Raw genomic sequence first — 17,184 nt, 5'->3', positions numbered from 1 at the left:
ACGTAAGTTTGCTTACGGAGCGGAAATTTTGTAATTGCTTACCTCATCCAACTTTTTTCAAATTGTTTTATAAGATATTATGTTTCCAATATAAACTTCGGGCTAAGTATAGAGCTTCTCTCGGATAGTTGACTTTTAGATGGTAAGCATATAAAACTTTTTTGTTGATGGCTAGTTTGCACTGTCTTTTATTCATCCAGTCATACAAAAGAGTTGGAAAAATTAATAATTCATTATAAATATGAACTATGTTATCGTTATTATTATTCGTTAGTCGGTTAGTACGTTTATACCGCATATCTAAATAATAGAGAAACGTTTAAAAAAAAGGATAGTAAGAACAGAATGCAGGTTTTTAAATTGCTCGATTAAATCAAATTCTAATGAAATATCTACGGTTGAAAGTTCATAATTAAAAAAATGCGAAATTCTCCATTTAAGCCTTTTACATTCAAGCACACATAAACCGATTCAAACGAACTCCCCAAACTTCCAAGAGACCCAATGAGAAACTTCATTAAGACTTTGACAGAGAATAACGTAACTTTTCCAATTGACAGAAAATTTCGCAAAGTGGAATTCTCACGCGTTTATATTGACCGTTTAAACTCACAAGTATGACATTGTATAGAAATCGAGGATAGCACAAGGAACAGAACGCTAATCAGTATATTTTACTGTCTAATTATTAAACTCAATTTTGATTGTTTCTTTTTAATCATAAGATAGTCGTGTAAATGTGACTTTATAAACATATTTTTATATATTCAAATTTACTAGACGTGTCATGATGACACTGAAAGTTGATTATGTTTATAACAAAAAATCCTGTTCCACGAGATATTACCCCCGTATATAAATAATGACAACGTATTTCACGAAGGGGATAAAACTGTCGTTTCTTCTGATAGAATTTTAATGAAAGTCTACGACAACATCCAAAAAGTATAATTGGATGTTTAATTGGAGTTAATTGGACCTTCTTCGAAATGAAATATTAATCCTCTTCACCGTCAAAGTTCTTCTCTGCAGGGTCAAAGTTCTGCTTCTTTGGGCGAGTAAAATCGAACATAGGATATAGCAACGGAGCATTCCCCACTTAGTTGACAGGATAAAATGCATTATCGCAAGAGAGGCGGCGCAATTTAACGATTTGTCACTCGTTCCGTCGTTTGAGAAATTAATTCGATGTCTTTCGCGGCGTTCGATATCCTTGGCATATTCTCGACAACTTTAATTTCTACAGTAATTTCGAATCAAATACAATTCTCATCGATTTTGTCCTGGAATACGTTTCGTTTACAAAGTTTAACGTAGATACCGACGCGGAAACGAATTCACGTCCCTCCATTATATTATGCAATTTAAAGCGCACATGAAACTTGAACGCCGACATTGCAATTTAATATGTATGAAATACTCGCGAATTTGTCTCTCCATATAAAATTCACGTGCCATAAGTTCAATAAGTAATCTTAGAGTTAACCACAAGGTACGTCAGACGCATTTATTATTAAACCGCGAGCGATGCCGAGATTGAACAGTTTACAGTTTATAGGCAATAAAAGAAATCAATTGACCAAATTTGTTCCTGCAACGGTTTTGTCGTAGTTATTTCTGCAATCAACGAGTTTGTGAAACTGACGTGAGTCCGGGATATGTGAAGCTTTGAAAGTGACATTAGTCAATTTTGCACGACGGTAAATTTAAGTCACATCCAGATATAAACGCGATGACACACGTATCTATCCTGAAGAAAGAGATTCGATATTTGACCTATGCTATATATAAGGAAATATTTCATTTATCGCACGTATCAAGCCGCCGAATGCGCTTCCGAGCGTGATAAATCAGAAATCGATCACGGTAACGTAGACCACGTTACAACCAGATTGTACGTTACTTCAATGACGCAATCAATTTATCGGTACATTAACGAATGACAAAAGGTTTTAATTTATCGTTCCGGCGCGACCGATGCCCAACTGCGTTTGAAAATACACTTGTATCAACTACTTCGCAATTTTCAAGGCTTTTGTTTCTTATAATTGGGATCATACAAATGACGGGATTGTATGCATCATTCGCAGTCATGGATAGTGGAACATTCTTTTCTTCTTTTATCATCATCAATATGCATTGTATATAATTAGTCACCTATTTGCAACTTCTGATGGAAATCAACTTCCGTACAGCTCACCATTTAAAAATATATACGATTAATCAATGTACGAATAGACGGATCAGTGAAATTCAGGTTAAAGAATAATGCGATAAATCAAAATATACGATCTCACGAATAATTAGGAAGTCCCGTACGCGACATAAATAAATAACATGTTATTTATTATCATTTAACACTGTGAAATACGATCCGATATCGTTTTGATCAACATTTATCGGAAACGTCTGCAGGATAAATGTAAATATCCCTACGCGACTTATTATTCTCACGTAATTTGGTAAAACACATGGGTCATATAATCACATAATCTTATCACATTCGTAATCTATACAGAATACACACGTATTCGTTTTCTCATAATATTATGTGGAATAACGATTACTTCCGCCCCCAAAGCAGCGATCACTATTTTATAGCTAATATTTGTAGTGAAATGTTTGCAAAGTCGATTATTTTGCGATAATAAATACGCTACTCTTCGCGTTTCTCTGTCCAACGAAGAGCTGTGCAAATTTACATCGATTCTCTACCATTGTGCTTGCTCAATCTTTGTCTTCCGTATACTTACAAACACTCAGAGAAGCAAGTCTCAAGAAAACGTATTTCTAAAATATTTTTTTTCATAATATTATCGTATCAATTTTAAATTCAATTTATTGTTTCTCGTATTATAACGCAAATATATCATATAGTATGTGCACACAAATTTTTATTTTAAGTGAAGAAAGTGACATTTTTTTGCATAGCAAATACCCTCGCGATGATTAAATTGTTGCGAAACTAATTAATAATATCGTTTTTTGTTTGATATTTTCGAAACTGTTGTAACTTTGTAGAATGAGAATGCGTCTTCAAATAGGCCTGAAGTAATATAGGACATTTACATTTCTATGATTTCAGGCATAATATACAGAAGCTCGTGCGACTAGCGTGAAATATAGTCTGATATTTTCTTCACACAGTACAAAACTTCATACTCAACTTTCATGGGTTTATCATAAACCGTCGCTTCCATCCAAGAAAAATTCTAAAGTGCTTCTTGAGCCTTGCAAAAATACAAAATTAATACAGAGACTATTATATATTTTCTCCTTCTTTACACATATTTGACAAATACGACTGGCGTTAGTCCGGTCGCCACTTTTAACAATTTATCGTATTAGGAAATTATCATTGTTTTGCGATTTCGCTAATTAATTAAACGCTACATCATAATCCTTGTTGATATTCTTCTCAAACTATTTTACATATATTATTCACCAATGTATGTATCAGCTGTCCGCAACATTTTCTACTCTGCCAAGTGCACGATGATCGATTGTGTGCATTTAGAAGTAGGAAACTAGTTTAACTGATCGGTCAAGTGTCAAATGTCCCGCGAAAGAAAAATACCCTTTGCCCCTTCTCCCGGGAAATTGCAAACAAGCTGGGAGAAATTTTCCAGCGTTTCTTTTCTCTTCTCCAAATTGCCGACAGAAAAAATCATCAACATCTCGCTTATCACGGATTTATTCGTTAGTTTCCACGTTAACTCTCTCGGTGCCGGATCGCTTTTGTAAGCCGTGAAGTTCTACAGCCGGGACGATGGCAGTTGACGATTCGAAGTATCGGCGAAGTATTAAATCGATAGTTACTACGTTCTGTTACGGACTTGGGAGTTTGGTGCGTACGCTTGGCGCGAATAATCGCTCGGAGCTTCGGAGTCCGGGACTTTGACGTGAGTGAAGCATGCGATCTAAAAGTTTCCAAGTGACGCACGTACAAATTGCAGCGCCGACTACGGCCATGGCCAGTTCTTAGCGGCTAATGTCATCGTCTTTATCACAGCGTCTCTCTCTTCGTCGCGGCATACAACAACGAACGCTCTGAATCGCAGCTTCTGTCCGTAACGGGCCAACTTACTGTCTGCCTGTTGTACGTGTATATAAATGTGTATGCATGTGTGTGCCAATCCCGCTTTGATATGCGCATAAATGAGAGGACGTTCCCGAGAGACATATCGCTTTTAGCGTGTTCTCTGTACAGAATGATGTATATCATACGTTCCGTCTTTCTACACGGATTGCTCTGCGACGTATGCTATCGTGGTATTTCTCTCACGGCTATGTGTGCGAAATCGCAACGCGAAAGACACAAGTAGCTTCTTATCCCGCACACCTCAAAGGGTTCAAATGGTATGGAAATTCACGCGAGGCAGTTGCTCGATCGCTCGCTCGCATCGCTGAATAAAAGAGCGCGGCGGAAGTTTCAGCGGACAAACTGGCCGCGGGGAACGCGGGAGAGATACGCGGTAAGCCGAGAATTTAAAAGCGACGACGGTGAAAGAAAGGATAAAATGGCGAGGGAAAAAAGTATCGGCCACGTTTGCATTTCGGATATCGCTGTCGAATCGCTCGACGGCAATTTATATGTTTCGCGCTGCCGACGGCTATCGTGTGCATGTCCTCTTGGTTCTGATATCTATAAAATAAAACTAAGAGATCATCCGCCACGTTCACACGATCTCTTGCACATTCGATGTCATAGATCCTTGACCATTACAACTAAAGTTACTTGTATGATTTTCAACCTTATACCATACATGTAAGTACGAGGTTGGAAATCGTATATGTAATTTTAGTTACAATGGCCAGAAATGCATAACGCCGTCTCTACGTTATTTTACACGTAAATTCGTGCTTGTACCGTAACGTTCGACTTGGTTAGATCCGAATCAGCCCCGGTAATTTTATTACAGAATACTAATCGACAAGGAAGATATCAATGTTAACGCTAATGAGCTACATCGATTACGTTCATAGCTTTTGATTTATGTTCTGTATGTGCAATCGATGGTTTATTTTCAATCGTTCATCTTGTTACAGAAATTGCATTGGTTAATATTAAACAGGAGAAAAAACGGCCGGCGGTTAACGTGTATATGTGTGCGTGTCTTGTACGCTCAAACAAAATTTCGAGATATTCCGCACGGCGTTCCGCCCGGTAATCTGCGAAGATAAACTCGATAATCCAACCTACATCATCCCTTATCGCTGCAACTTAATTAAAGCTCTTGTTCTAATTAAGAATTTTATCATCCTTACGTACGCTATTTACATGATTTATGTCTTTATCATCATTCCTAAATATGTACGGAGTATATCAGATACTGCAGGAGTTTCTCTGTGAAACAATCTACTAGTTTTTAATAAAACGTAACATAACAATAACATTTGTTCTCAACTAAATCATATTTTATACATAAGTCATAAATTTGTATAAGTAATTTTGTATATATATGTAATAGTTTTTCATTTATTAATACAGAAATAGTAGCAATTGAGATTGTTTTTTCCAAAATCCCTTTGTATAATTATTTGCAAAATCCCCCCTGCATAATTATGCATGTATCGTTAATGATACTGCAGTACTTTATATATGCGTAATATTTGTAATTATAATGATATTTATATCGCAGTTGTGTTCTTATCACGTGTACATCCTTTTTCTCGTCATTCCCGTTACGTGTCAATATATTCAAGAGAGGACAACGTCAGACAAGCTGAGCTTTTACCGTCATAACTGCTGACAGTTCTTTGATCATATTTTCGCGTCGTTTCTTGCATATGTCACCATCTAGAAATCTATTCGAGATATAGAGTTGACAGTGTAAAGTAACATGTCCTAGAAAGGAAACGTGCGCTCGAGTAAGCAATACATTGCTCAATTTATGCTCATAATGTTATGTTACCAGTTCCATCGCAACTATAAAATCTAAAAAAAAGTAGCTTTTCAATGACATCATATTTCATTAGGCAACAGTTGCCAATATATTGCATGAAATAATTAATGCAGAAAAGAAATCTGAAATTGCTTGTTCCGTTATAAGTTACTTTATCGATTAGCGCGCAACTGACATAATTTACCAAGTACCGAGTTATTCTGTGTTTTTCGTATATTCCTCTGAAGGCACCCGTATTAAGAATACGCTCGGATTGTCACGTCTTTGTCTTTAGGAATAAATGATAAAAGTTGTGTATATCAGTCATGAATTTAACCATCGAAATTGTTCACATTTTTTATATAATATTATAATTTCATTATTTTCGTGTAATAATTTCGGTAGTTAATTTTAAATAAAATCGTAAAAGGAGATTATTGTTTATCGAGGACAAAGTATAAACATTCGAGAGAATAATTCAGAACTATGTGTATTCTGCATCTTTCTGTACGCGGAACAACAACCAGCAGGATGTGATGATAAGAACCTTCGTTTCTCCCAAAACAACTTCGCTTCCTATTGAATCAATCTGCGAAAAAGTAGCACACACACGCAAGCGGAGAAAGCAGGAAGACGTCAAAGGACACGTGCGTCCCAGCGAGCGCTGGGACAGAAATATGGTAAAGAAAACGGTCGTCGAATTCATAAAATCTCTATCCAGGAAAGAAAGGACGTACGAACCGCGCGCGCATACTGTAATCTTATCGGATATATGTAAATCGTCGTCGGGACTTTTCGTTTGAGGAAAGAAATCACGTTCCCCGTGATTTTTCATGAAGCTCTCTTCATAACGCTCATTACTTACATTTTCGTCGAGCATTTCATTATTTCTTCTTCATTTTGAGATGATTTGAGTACCTCCAGTTTCGCGTGTAAATTCCTGCCGTAAGTACGAAGCAACGCAGCGAGAAGCTTATTGGGGGTGAAGGAGGATGAAGCATAACACACCTGCCAGTCGTTAATGAAAACAATTTACATTGAGGAAGTTTGCGACGAGCGCAACAAGTAGATAAGATAATGCGAACGGGCGGATAAGTGAACCGCTGAAAATCCACGTTGGTGAATTATTAGCATGAGGAGAGAATGAAAATCAGACGTTACGACCGCACTTCCTCCCTATTTCGCGAAAATGTCCCGCGGAGAATCAACTGTGGATAGCTCGTTTCTTTCTTACGCAACACCCCCGCGGGAGCGCAGTTGCCATTCTATCTGCACAATGCATCGTCGACTATTAATTTCGTGCATAACACTATCCTGCGTAGAATATATTCGCGCGAATACAAGCGCACGCGCGTTTATGTGCGCACTCGAGAGAATGGAACGAAACACTGCGACTCGTGAGTGAGACTCGTTCCTGAGAGTACACACCACCGCACACCGAGATATTCTATTATCGCGGCGCATTGATATTTATTACACTGCCTTGTGCAATCTGAATGCGCGGTCGCTTGTGCTGCAGATATCACGAATTCTCCAGACTGTGGCCAAACAGCCACGCGGGGTAATCCAACCAACTATTTCGGCATTATAAAAGTCGTGACAGAACACAACGTTCCCGTCGCGAAATCGTGTGCGGCATATGCATTCGGTGTTCGGATATTCTTTTAATGTCGGGTTCTCTCGCGGGACAATGAAAGTCGCAAGCGGAGCGAAAAGGAGTCTCTCACTCGCTCGCGCATGAATTCTCTCCATTGGGACAATTTACTAGATGCACAAACAATGATATACCTATATACGTCATTCAGTTCGAAAAATCGCGCAAATTGTTGCTGATGCTGTAAAAAAATGTTGTCCTCATCGTCGCGACAAATCGCCATTTGTCTCATTGAATTTCTCCTACGAATGGTAAGTTGTTGCTAATTTTGTTACCCGGTGCGTTTCAGAAGAAGAGCCGCGCCGTTTCTCCCCCTCTTTCTCTCTCTTTCTCGCTTTGCAGTTCCCAATATCGTAAACTCCATTATTTAAACATAAACTGCAGCGCAAATCAATGATAATCTTTTTACGAGTTTTTACGAGTGTTCTTTGACTACCAGAGATGCGAGAACGCTCTCTTAAGAGCTCTTGTTTGCACATTATGCGTATCTGAATAAATTTCATGAAAACAACTTCTAAATGTTCTCAAAGCAATCTATGAATTTTTTGAAGAGCACGCGAGATTGTCTTGGAAAGGAGTTCCTCCGACGGAAGGGGCTAGGGGCAGTTCTTCTTTAAAAGGGGCTTGATTCCTTGCCAGGTACACTTTTAAGCTAGCGTTTGCACAAAGCCTGATCTTTTCTGTTATCGATTTTCAAGAACATTTAGAGAGATTAAGAGAGCGCGTTTTCAGGAAGTACGCGAAGTTATCCGCGTACTTCGTTGCCGCTCGTATTGCCCTTAAGCGTTTCCAACGCGACCAGAGCAGGGAGAAGAATAAAATGCGTAAGTGGCCAGACTCGCGATAGCGAAGTATAGTGGGACATATTGATTTTTTTATTCGTAAGTACACATTGGCGATATTTCGGCACTCAAGAACAATCAGCTGTAAGTATAACTTACAATCGATGAGAAAAATGTCGGTCGTTCGATATTTGCGCAGACAAGTCATTCTATCTTAGAACAAGATACCGAAATTTCTCTGGTAGAGTCATCCGTTTCTCATAACAATCACTGCCCTATTTTTTACTTCCCGAATATCTAACAGACTTATATCCGTGTCGGCCACGGAGCGTACCGTAATGTCATCTGCAACACTGTACGTTGCCGAGATGGATTCGGCCAAGATTAATGAAAAAAGTTTATATGCGCATATGGTCAAAGTGTGTCGTATCGCGAAACGGAAGCACGTACGAGCCGAGCAGCGCCTTCATGGTAGCTGAGAATCCGTTTTATCCTGGACTGATCTCACAAGTTGAGCCCCGCGGTTTTTACATATTGCACCGCTTAAAATTCATCATATGCGACATTTGTCGGCGACGTCGAAGCAGTCCCGCCAAGAGTGCAGTCAAGTCACCAAGGCGAGCACCGGCTGGATATTGCGAACGATAGTCGCAATTGCGTCGAAACCGCATCACCGTTCATGTGTGAAACGTGTGTGAAACCATGAGGTTTCAGGTTATTTTTATCTTGTATCTCGCCCTCTAAGAGTACTTCTCCCTGCGTGCGTTACGACATGTGTTACTGCGACCAGCGGTATTCCTCGACAGTTGAATGTCGAGATGGAAGATCGAAGGGCTCCGCATATCTTTAAGGGTGTTCCATCATCGCCCGGCTATTTGCACTCAATTACATTAGGCTGTTTAGTTGTTTATTCGTAGTGTATTGTCGCGAGTCAACCTCGACGTCGTGATTCAATCTCGACAGAGAACGTCGCCGCGGCATGCTCCGAAGAGAAAATTCAATGAATATTTTAATATACCATGCATACTCTATACGTATGCTTCATTACACAGTTGCAGCAGGCAGTACATCGCTTGTATCAAATGCGGGGAAATGATATCACGTGCACGAACATCCGATGAGTTTATCTTCGTTAAAAGTAGCGCGCATAACAATAACGTGCATTACTGCCTGTTGATGATGAAGTAACACGTGGTTCATTCTCAAGAAAAGGAAAAAGCGAGGAACACGGCTAAAATGGATGAGCAAACAAAAACTATCGGAAATATCGATACGAGAGAGATTGTTCCCTCGAAAGTTCCTCCTGCGAGAAAAGGCAATCTCGATGCGTTCTTCGCGGTAATTCTTGTTTTTTTCATGTCACTATCGTATGCTCCTCGAGGTCTACGGACAAGCTATTAATTAACGACGCGCCCTGTTGTCGCGCGGCGGCTTAAAATATACAAGAAAAAAAAACGGAGAAATAGCGGAAAATTAAATCAAAATATCCATATGCGAAAGAGTGTGGTAAATTAATGCCGATAGTTCACGCGAAATGTACGCTTTAATACAATAATCTCAACGTCAGCGCAATTTTTGCGGATGTACCTTCCGCCAATCTACCTGCTATGTAGCCGGGTGACGCAAATACAATAGAATGCGCGAACGGAAAAATTAAGAGAAGCGCGAAAACCATCGTCGGTCCCATGTGAGAGGTACAATTGCAGTAAAACGCCATTACCTTCGTAACTTGAAAATCCACAGACAATCGAGCGCGCGGTTAATGCGCACGGAAGGAACCGTAATGAAAAAATGTGGAAACGGGAGCATAGCGCGATATGACCTCCAGACACAGGATGCGTATATCTATTTTCACGAAAAAAAAAAAAAATTCCACGAAAAAAGAATTACTAAGCGTTAGTTCGTATTCGCGTTCGCGATTATTCATTCGTTCAATATTATCATCTATAATTTCAATCCGTAATTCCATATTCCTTTCCCTCCCGGCGGAGCTTAACGTTGAAACGCTTAAATATTAAACGTTAAGTATATCTGTATATGATCGACCGGGTTTCTCTTTATATGGATGTCTCTAATATAAATTTTCAACCCCGACACACGCGGGCGCTTGACAAACGCACTCGCCGAGGAATATTAATTGCCCGTGAAGAGGCGGACGTAAATACGAAATACAAGTGAGGTGCTCTGAGGAGACATAATGTTTCGTGGAAATACCGAATAGGCGCGAGCTAGAGAGCCTCCGATGTTGCCCGATCAAAGATGGTGGATGGTGCGGACAACCACCGTCGTATATCGCCATATTTTCCTGCTTGCGGCAGCTCTCTCCGCGGCATTCACAGTCGTTTAAATTACTCGTTCCTCTCTGTCGCAAGCGAACGCGCGTCTTACAGTATCAGCCTCGTGGCTGCGAGTAGAGCCGTCCGGTGGCTTCCAGTTCCGCGGAACTGGAAGCCACCGGACGGCAAATAGTAACCACCGGTTAAAAATAACTCGGTCACGGCCGGTCTCGCCTTGACGAAAGCCGCCTTCGATAATTTACGCGATTTTAAAAGACTCCGACGCGAGAGCGCGAACCCTGGGAAAATATTGATCCACATTCGTCATCGCGACGGAGCGCTTCCCGGCAGTAACGTCCATGTGTACGTCGTAGACGAAACATTTCAATTACGCCGCCTCGTCGTTCTCTCGTTTAAACATAGATTAACCGCGCTTCGAGACAGCATTATTCAACGTTTATGCCAATTATCCTCGCAGACCAAAGAATATGCCGCGCGGCATACGGGATTTCCCATGCGAGAGCGCGACAAACTCGCGACTCGCGACAAAGAGAACGTGTATGAAATCTGTTTTTCCATCTAGCGGTGAAATTAATATATTTTTTTGTTTTGTTTTTCTATGCCACATTCTGTATTTTAATATCGTTCGCAATATTCTATAAATGGATACCGCAGAAACTTCCGCATCCTTCATGGATGTTATTGACCGCGCTGTAATTTTTCGTTCTGAAAAGATCAGGAAAATCCCGTGAAAATCTTTGCTGCCTCCTCCTCCTTTTTTTTTTCCATCGGGACATCCTGAGACCATCTCGTTGCTGGTAATCGCTCGCGCATTTTCTCCTTTCCTTCTTTAGCTTTTCTATCATTCTTTTTTTTACAGTAGTATCCGACGCTTCTTTAAAGCCGACATTAAATCGATACTCACTCCCGAGGGAACTCTTGGCGTCTAAAGTGCCTGTTTTTCAATAGGTCGCGCATACGTCTTCACGTAACATTTACTTCTTAAGACGAGGCACGATGTGCACGCGACTTGGTATCTATTACTCTCTATGCAACAGATCTACTATATCTTGCATGCAATGTAACGTTATAAATTGCGCTGCTGGAATCACTGGAATCTCTCGTCGCCGGCAATCTCACCGTCGATAAAAATCTACGTTACTCTTCACGCAATCCTGATGGTATACTTTAACGAGGCAAACAATTTTTGCATTTTATCCGCGCGAAACTTCCCTCTGATGAAATATGCGTTTATCTTTCTCTCTCTCTCTCTCTCTCTTTCCCTCCCTCTTTCCTTGTTTTTAGACCGAGTTACGTCAATCTTCACGCTTATTTAATGCTCATCGGCAGAAAAAATAATCATCGATGACAATTTGTGTCCGAGCGAGATGCAAACAACTCAAATCGTCAATTTGCCGCGTTGAACGCTTCATCTCGACCCATTTAGCATATTCATATATTCATTAACCTTGAATTCGGGCTACATCGCAGCGACACGTTAAGAGCGAAGACTTTCAACTGAACATCCGACGGGGGATGTACTTGCTTATTCCACGTTCACAGGGGTGTTTCGCTAATGAGAGTTTCTCTCAGGACAGTAGCGCTCCAAAAAGCCCTCTCTCAGTCTTGCCGCTTAACATATCTTTCATTCGAGCGTACGCATAACTTTGACATAGTCGTACATCACTAGCCGATAGAACTTCGTTGTATCGCGCAAGTTGGACTCTCTTCCGATATCCATCTGAGGCTTCATTAGCTAAATCAACATAACACCGAATAAGTTCTAAACCAGTTTCTAGCCGCCCACAAATTAATCTTTACTGATAAGCGGCACGTTACGGCTAGAAAGTTGCCGGGTTTCCCGCGTCGGCATGGAGCTTTTCTATGCTCCCGTGCATTTTCACTCCGACCGCGTAAATCAAGTTACTTCGATAAGGCGTGTGTCTCGTTAATTTCGCTGAAATAATATATTCCGCGAGGAACGAGAGATAGAGAAGGGATAAAACGACAACTGCAGCAGCATTTTGCGCGTACAAACGCACCGTAAATGCAATAGCTGTTCGGACGGCTAATTAACCGCGGGAGTAAAACGCTCTTATCAGTTACTTGTAGCATGAGCTGACGCGATCATATAAAGATAATGCGCGAATTTCTTATTTACCGATTATTCATAGCTATGAGACGTTTATTTTATGAAGAGACGCGGGCCGTTATACTCACTTGATGCGCGATATAACTCACGAGATTATTAGCGGATAAAAGAAGCAATTATATATATACGACGCGACGTAGCGATTATCAGCTTATCGTTGCTTATAGTATTAAGTATGATGAAGTTGCATCGCTGGATAATCTCTAATACTCGACGAGTATTTGAGTGATCAACATTTTGTAAATATAAAAAGGATGATCTGTCTGTTATAAAAGTAACACGTCGACTATCATTTGGCTAAGTTTAATACGTAACGCTTTACAATGCTTTATGCGACGAACATTTAAATTTTCTCTCCTGGCAAAGGGAAATATTTTGACTTACGCTGCTTTTATCACGTACCAAAGACAACGACACGATTCTATCCTTTATCGCTACAATATGTACGCAGTATCGATGTTACAAAGCGAGAAGATCACAGAGTCGAAAGTCCTTTTATATCGTTGTCGCTTTCAGCTTTTGCTATACATAATATCTTTCTAGTTCGCCTCTTCTATACCCCGTGGCAACATTTTGCTGAGAGCAAAAGATCGTTAATTAAATTGACTTTAATTAGTTGAAACCTAGCTTGCAATTGAAATAATGAACATCAAAATATCGACGATGGGTCGGCAATGGTGTTCGTTCTAGGTGCAACGCAGCTCATCGTGGAAACTGTTTCGTAAGCTGCGACCGATTTCATCGAAGAAATCCCCTCGAATCTTGGCCATGTACTTTAAGTGTCGAATAAAATGAGGGGAGAGCCGTCGAATTTAATCGGTCGAGTCTGGTTTGTATGGCAAGTGGCTCGAAATAATGAAGTCACGATTCATGAGCCTCTTTTTTCCTACTTGACGCGTAAAATAATAAAACCGAAAGATTTTGATCAACACGGATTCTTCTGCTATTTATTAACATAAACTTTATCTCGTAAGACTTATATTGAAGGTCGGTTTAGAACGTGTGTATCACCAGAAAATGTTGCAGGATTTGAAGAAAAAAAAAAAAGGAAAAGTAAAGATAAAAAGGATTTGTCCTTAATGGGAAAAAAGAACATATACGTCTCTCGCAGATACGAATTATCCCATTCATGTAATCAAATTTGCATGCACTCGTTTCATCATTGCAAGCTTCCGTGTTAACTACACATTGTTGCTGCCAACGTAACTCCTGAAATTAACAGCGAGGGTCTAACTGCAAAATTCATTATCAAGAATATTCCCCGATAAAATATATTATATCTAGCGATATTTCGACAGCCACATTAGAGGCTGCTGAAACCGATGCAGCTACATTAGCTGAATTATTCATCGCATCAATGTAGAGAAGTAGAGTTTCTACATGAATTGTCTAGAGCGAAAGAAAATGTCTGTCTATTAGAAAATAAAATAAACATAAAAATTTGTTACTAAATTAACGCAATACAATTATTGCGAATAAAGAATGGTAGAAATTGCAGCAATAAATAATTTAGAAAATACACCATGTTATAAATGAAATATTTTACATTGCGAGAAAAGTAGTGAAATGAATATATATGTTTGTGTGCATAAAAATTTAACTGATAAAATACAATAAACTTTCGTCTATTTTGTAGCATCTCTTGTAGCATCTCTTATGTTTTTTTTTATTTTTATTTAATTAATCCATTGGAAATGATAGTGCTTTTGGAATATTTTCATTTTAATATCTTTTTCACTTACAATGTTATTTTCATAACACTTATCACTAATTATATCTTTATGTTTCACCTGTGCTTGATCCGTCTTACTTAATTCGTATAAACAGACCGTAAACCATGTCTACAGCTTTAAGACGGTCTGTTTATGCATTTGCTATGGTCGATGGATTAAGCATGTGCATGAACAAACCGCATATCGCTTTGTCGAAGGTTTACAGAGTACTACAATTTAGTGCCAGCGTCTTGATTCATGCAGTAACTCTATATACATATTATCAAGTTATCCCTTTGCCAGAATTCTAGAAATGTGTTCACTTAAGCAAAATCGGCAGAAGCTACCTCCGAATTGAATTTTATTGAATTTGAATTTAGTGGGTTTTTGAATTGAATTTGAATTTAGTGGGCTGTCAACGACTGTAATTGTCAACGATATGAACGTATCATCTCGTAATACTGCGAAAATGGCTGGGAACCTCAAGCAAAGTAACGAAAATTCATGCAGTAGAATTTACGCGGAGGGAACACCTACCGCACAAAGAGCATCGAGTAATTTCATTCTCCTTCGAAATTCGCTCGCAGTCATTACGATGATTATATTTCAATTCATATCTGAGAGAAAGAGATAAGAGATAAATGCTCTGGAAGAGATACGGGTCTTTAAACCACGAAGTAATATAAAATCTTTTTCTTTTTTTCCGGAAAAATAGCAAATTTAAGACAACAATATATACGTTTGGAGTTTTACGTATTATATATCAATGATACAAGTATAAATTTTATGAGATCATTAAAATTTTACGAGTCAGTTAAACATTTTTATACCTCTTAACTTTTTTATACTTCTTGAAACTTCTTCTTTCTATACTTCTTATCTCTTTTTCTCTCTTTTATACTTCTACTTGATCTTGAAAATTGACGATGTCAATTTTATGTTTCCGGACTTTTATTTTATTTCTAATTTTTTTTCTCTTGTAAACAGCGTTAAACACTGCAATACTTCGATGAAAATGCGAGTAGAGTGAAAAATTCAACGGCTGCGGAGTTTTTAATTCTCTTTGTTCAGTCTGTTATAAAACGAAGTGGGACCAAATCGAAGGTGACTCTGGTGTCCGGATAGTTTCAATCGGTATGTACGGACTCACACTATGATAGTGACAATTTCTGCTAAAGTGCGAACTGATCAACGCGACATCGGCATGTTATTTGATATTGTTTGCCAAAGCCAAACTGTCATTGACGATAGTAGTAACGTGATGCTTATCCGACATTAGTAAAATCGAGCAAACCGACTGCCATATTTCACGATGTGTCAAACCTTTCGACGAGAAAATAAATCAAAAAAGCGAACCATCTGTATATTCCTGTGACAGTTATTGGTTGGGTTTTTCGGTTTTTCTTTATACTTGTATGAAATGTTCTCTGCAATGGTGTCGATGATGCAGTAGTAGCAGCGGGTCGGAATATGAAATGGATATAGAAAATATTATCGAAAAGCAGGTGCGGCAAAGCAGCAAACATGAGAGTTCTATATCCGAGAAGTTATTTTAATAAATATTTATAATAAATTATAATAAATATTTAATAAAAATGAATTTTTCAGGAACAGCGCGCGTGTTTGAGCGCTATATTGATGAGGACATCGATATTGTGTAGATATGTATAAAGACGCTCAACTTGTAGGAAAATTGCTTACAGGAAGTATAAAAGATTTTCTTTTATGATATAGCGTTCATGCTTCTATTGTAGTTGAGTCGGATATCCGTCCCCTAGAGAACGCACTACTCAACGGCACAGTTTTCTATGGTTTTCTATGTTGCTCTTGAGTGCAACTCGTGGACTTGCATGTTAGATATCCTGAGAATTTTGCACAAATCATTCTCGAAGGCGCGACGTGTATTCTGGCGCACTCACCGAAAACAGCGGTTCGTGGGTCGCTTTAACAAAGTTCCGAAGGATTAAATTCAGCATGTGTAATTTATGTAGTCCATGAATCACATAATGGTCCACTTTTCCGGCTGTTCAAAAATTTTACACATGAATGATATTTGTAACGAGGAAACTTTACGCGCGCGCTTTGTTGAAATGCCCCCCTATTAAAGAAACATATTCACGACGAGAAATATTCCATTGTCAAATCACATCGCAATTTGCGCACACAAAGAGTGTTTTGTATCCTGTTCTAAAACAAAAGATACTTTACATACATAACATTTGTTACGCTGGACAATCGTGATGTATTTAAATAAACGCGCGCAGTCATCTTCACGAAAAAAGTAGTGAATTGTGCTTTCCGTGAACAAAATAAAAAAAAAATGTATGAAAGAACAATATCGTTTATTTCATTTTATAAACAACATTTAAAATTTATTCTACATTATAATTGATATTTATGAAAAGTTTCCCAATATAATAAATATATGACCGCAATATATATATTTCAAAGAAATTTCACGAACAAAGATCTGATAGAATTTTTATATTACTAAGTTGGATCGAACTATTATTTGCAATTAATTCAAACGAGTTTCGCGATTCCTCCATTCCAAGATGTCCAAATTTCATTTAAAAAAGTAAATTTTAAAGTGAATTCTTAAAATTCTCTTCCTTTATTATTTCCTTTATTCTTTTATTCCTCTATTTAAATATGTGAAATATATGCTATTGTTAAAATAAGTTCTTTTTATCATCTAATTGTATACGCAAAACACTTCGTAA

At 38.6% G+C, this 17,184-nt stretch overlaps 1 protein-coding gene across 3 annotated transcripts in view; it reads right to left on the bottom strand.

The window, feature by feature from the left end:
- The window catches only part of LOC105185221 (neuropeptide CCHamide-1 receptor), a 30,594-nt gene that overhangs the window by 10,111 nt on the left and 3,299 nt on the right, over positions 1-17,184 (bottom strand). For 2 of the 3 annotated variants that reach the window (XM_011144546.3, XM_025300948.1), the window contains exon 1: positions 6,751-7,263. The exons of the other annotated variant lie outside the window; for it this stretch is intronic. In XM_011144546.3, coding sequence (XP_011142848.1) covers positions 6,751-6,765 — 15 coding nt within the window. In that variant the 5' untranslated portion in view covers positions 6,766-7,263. Of the gene's footprint in view, positions 1-6,750; positions 7,264-17,184 lie in introns of those variants that run through there. 3 annotated transcript variants of the gene reach the window in all.

Source organism: Harpegnathos saltator, unplaced genomic scaffold (assembly GCF_003227715.2).
Source record: "Harpegnathos saltator strain DR-91 unplaced genomic scaffold, Hsal_v8.6 scaffold391, whole genome shotgun sequence".
NCBI lineage: Eukaryota > Metazoa > Arthropoda > Insecta > Hymenoptera > Formicidae > Harpegnathos > Harpegnathos saltator.
The sequence above is the reverse complement of the archived record's forward strand: the minus strand, read 5'-3'. Positions and strand labels throughout refer to the sequence as shown.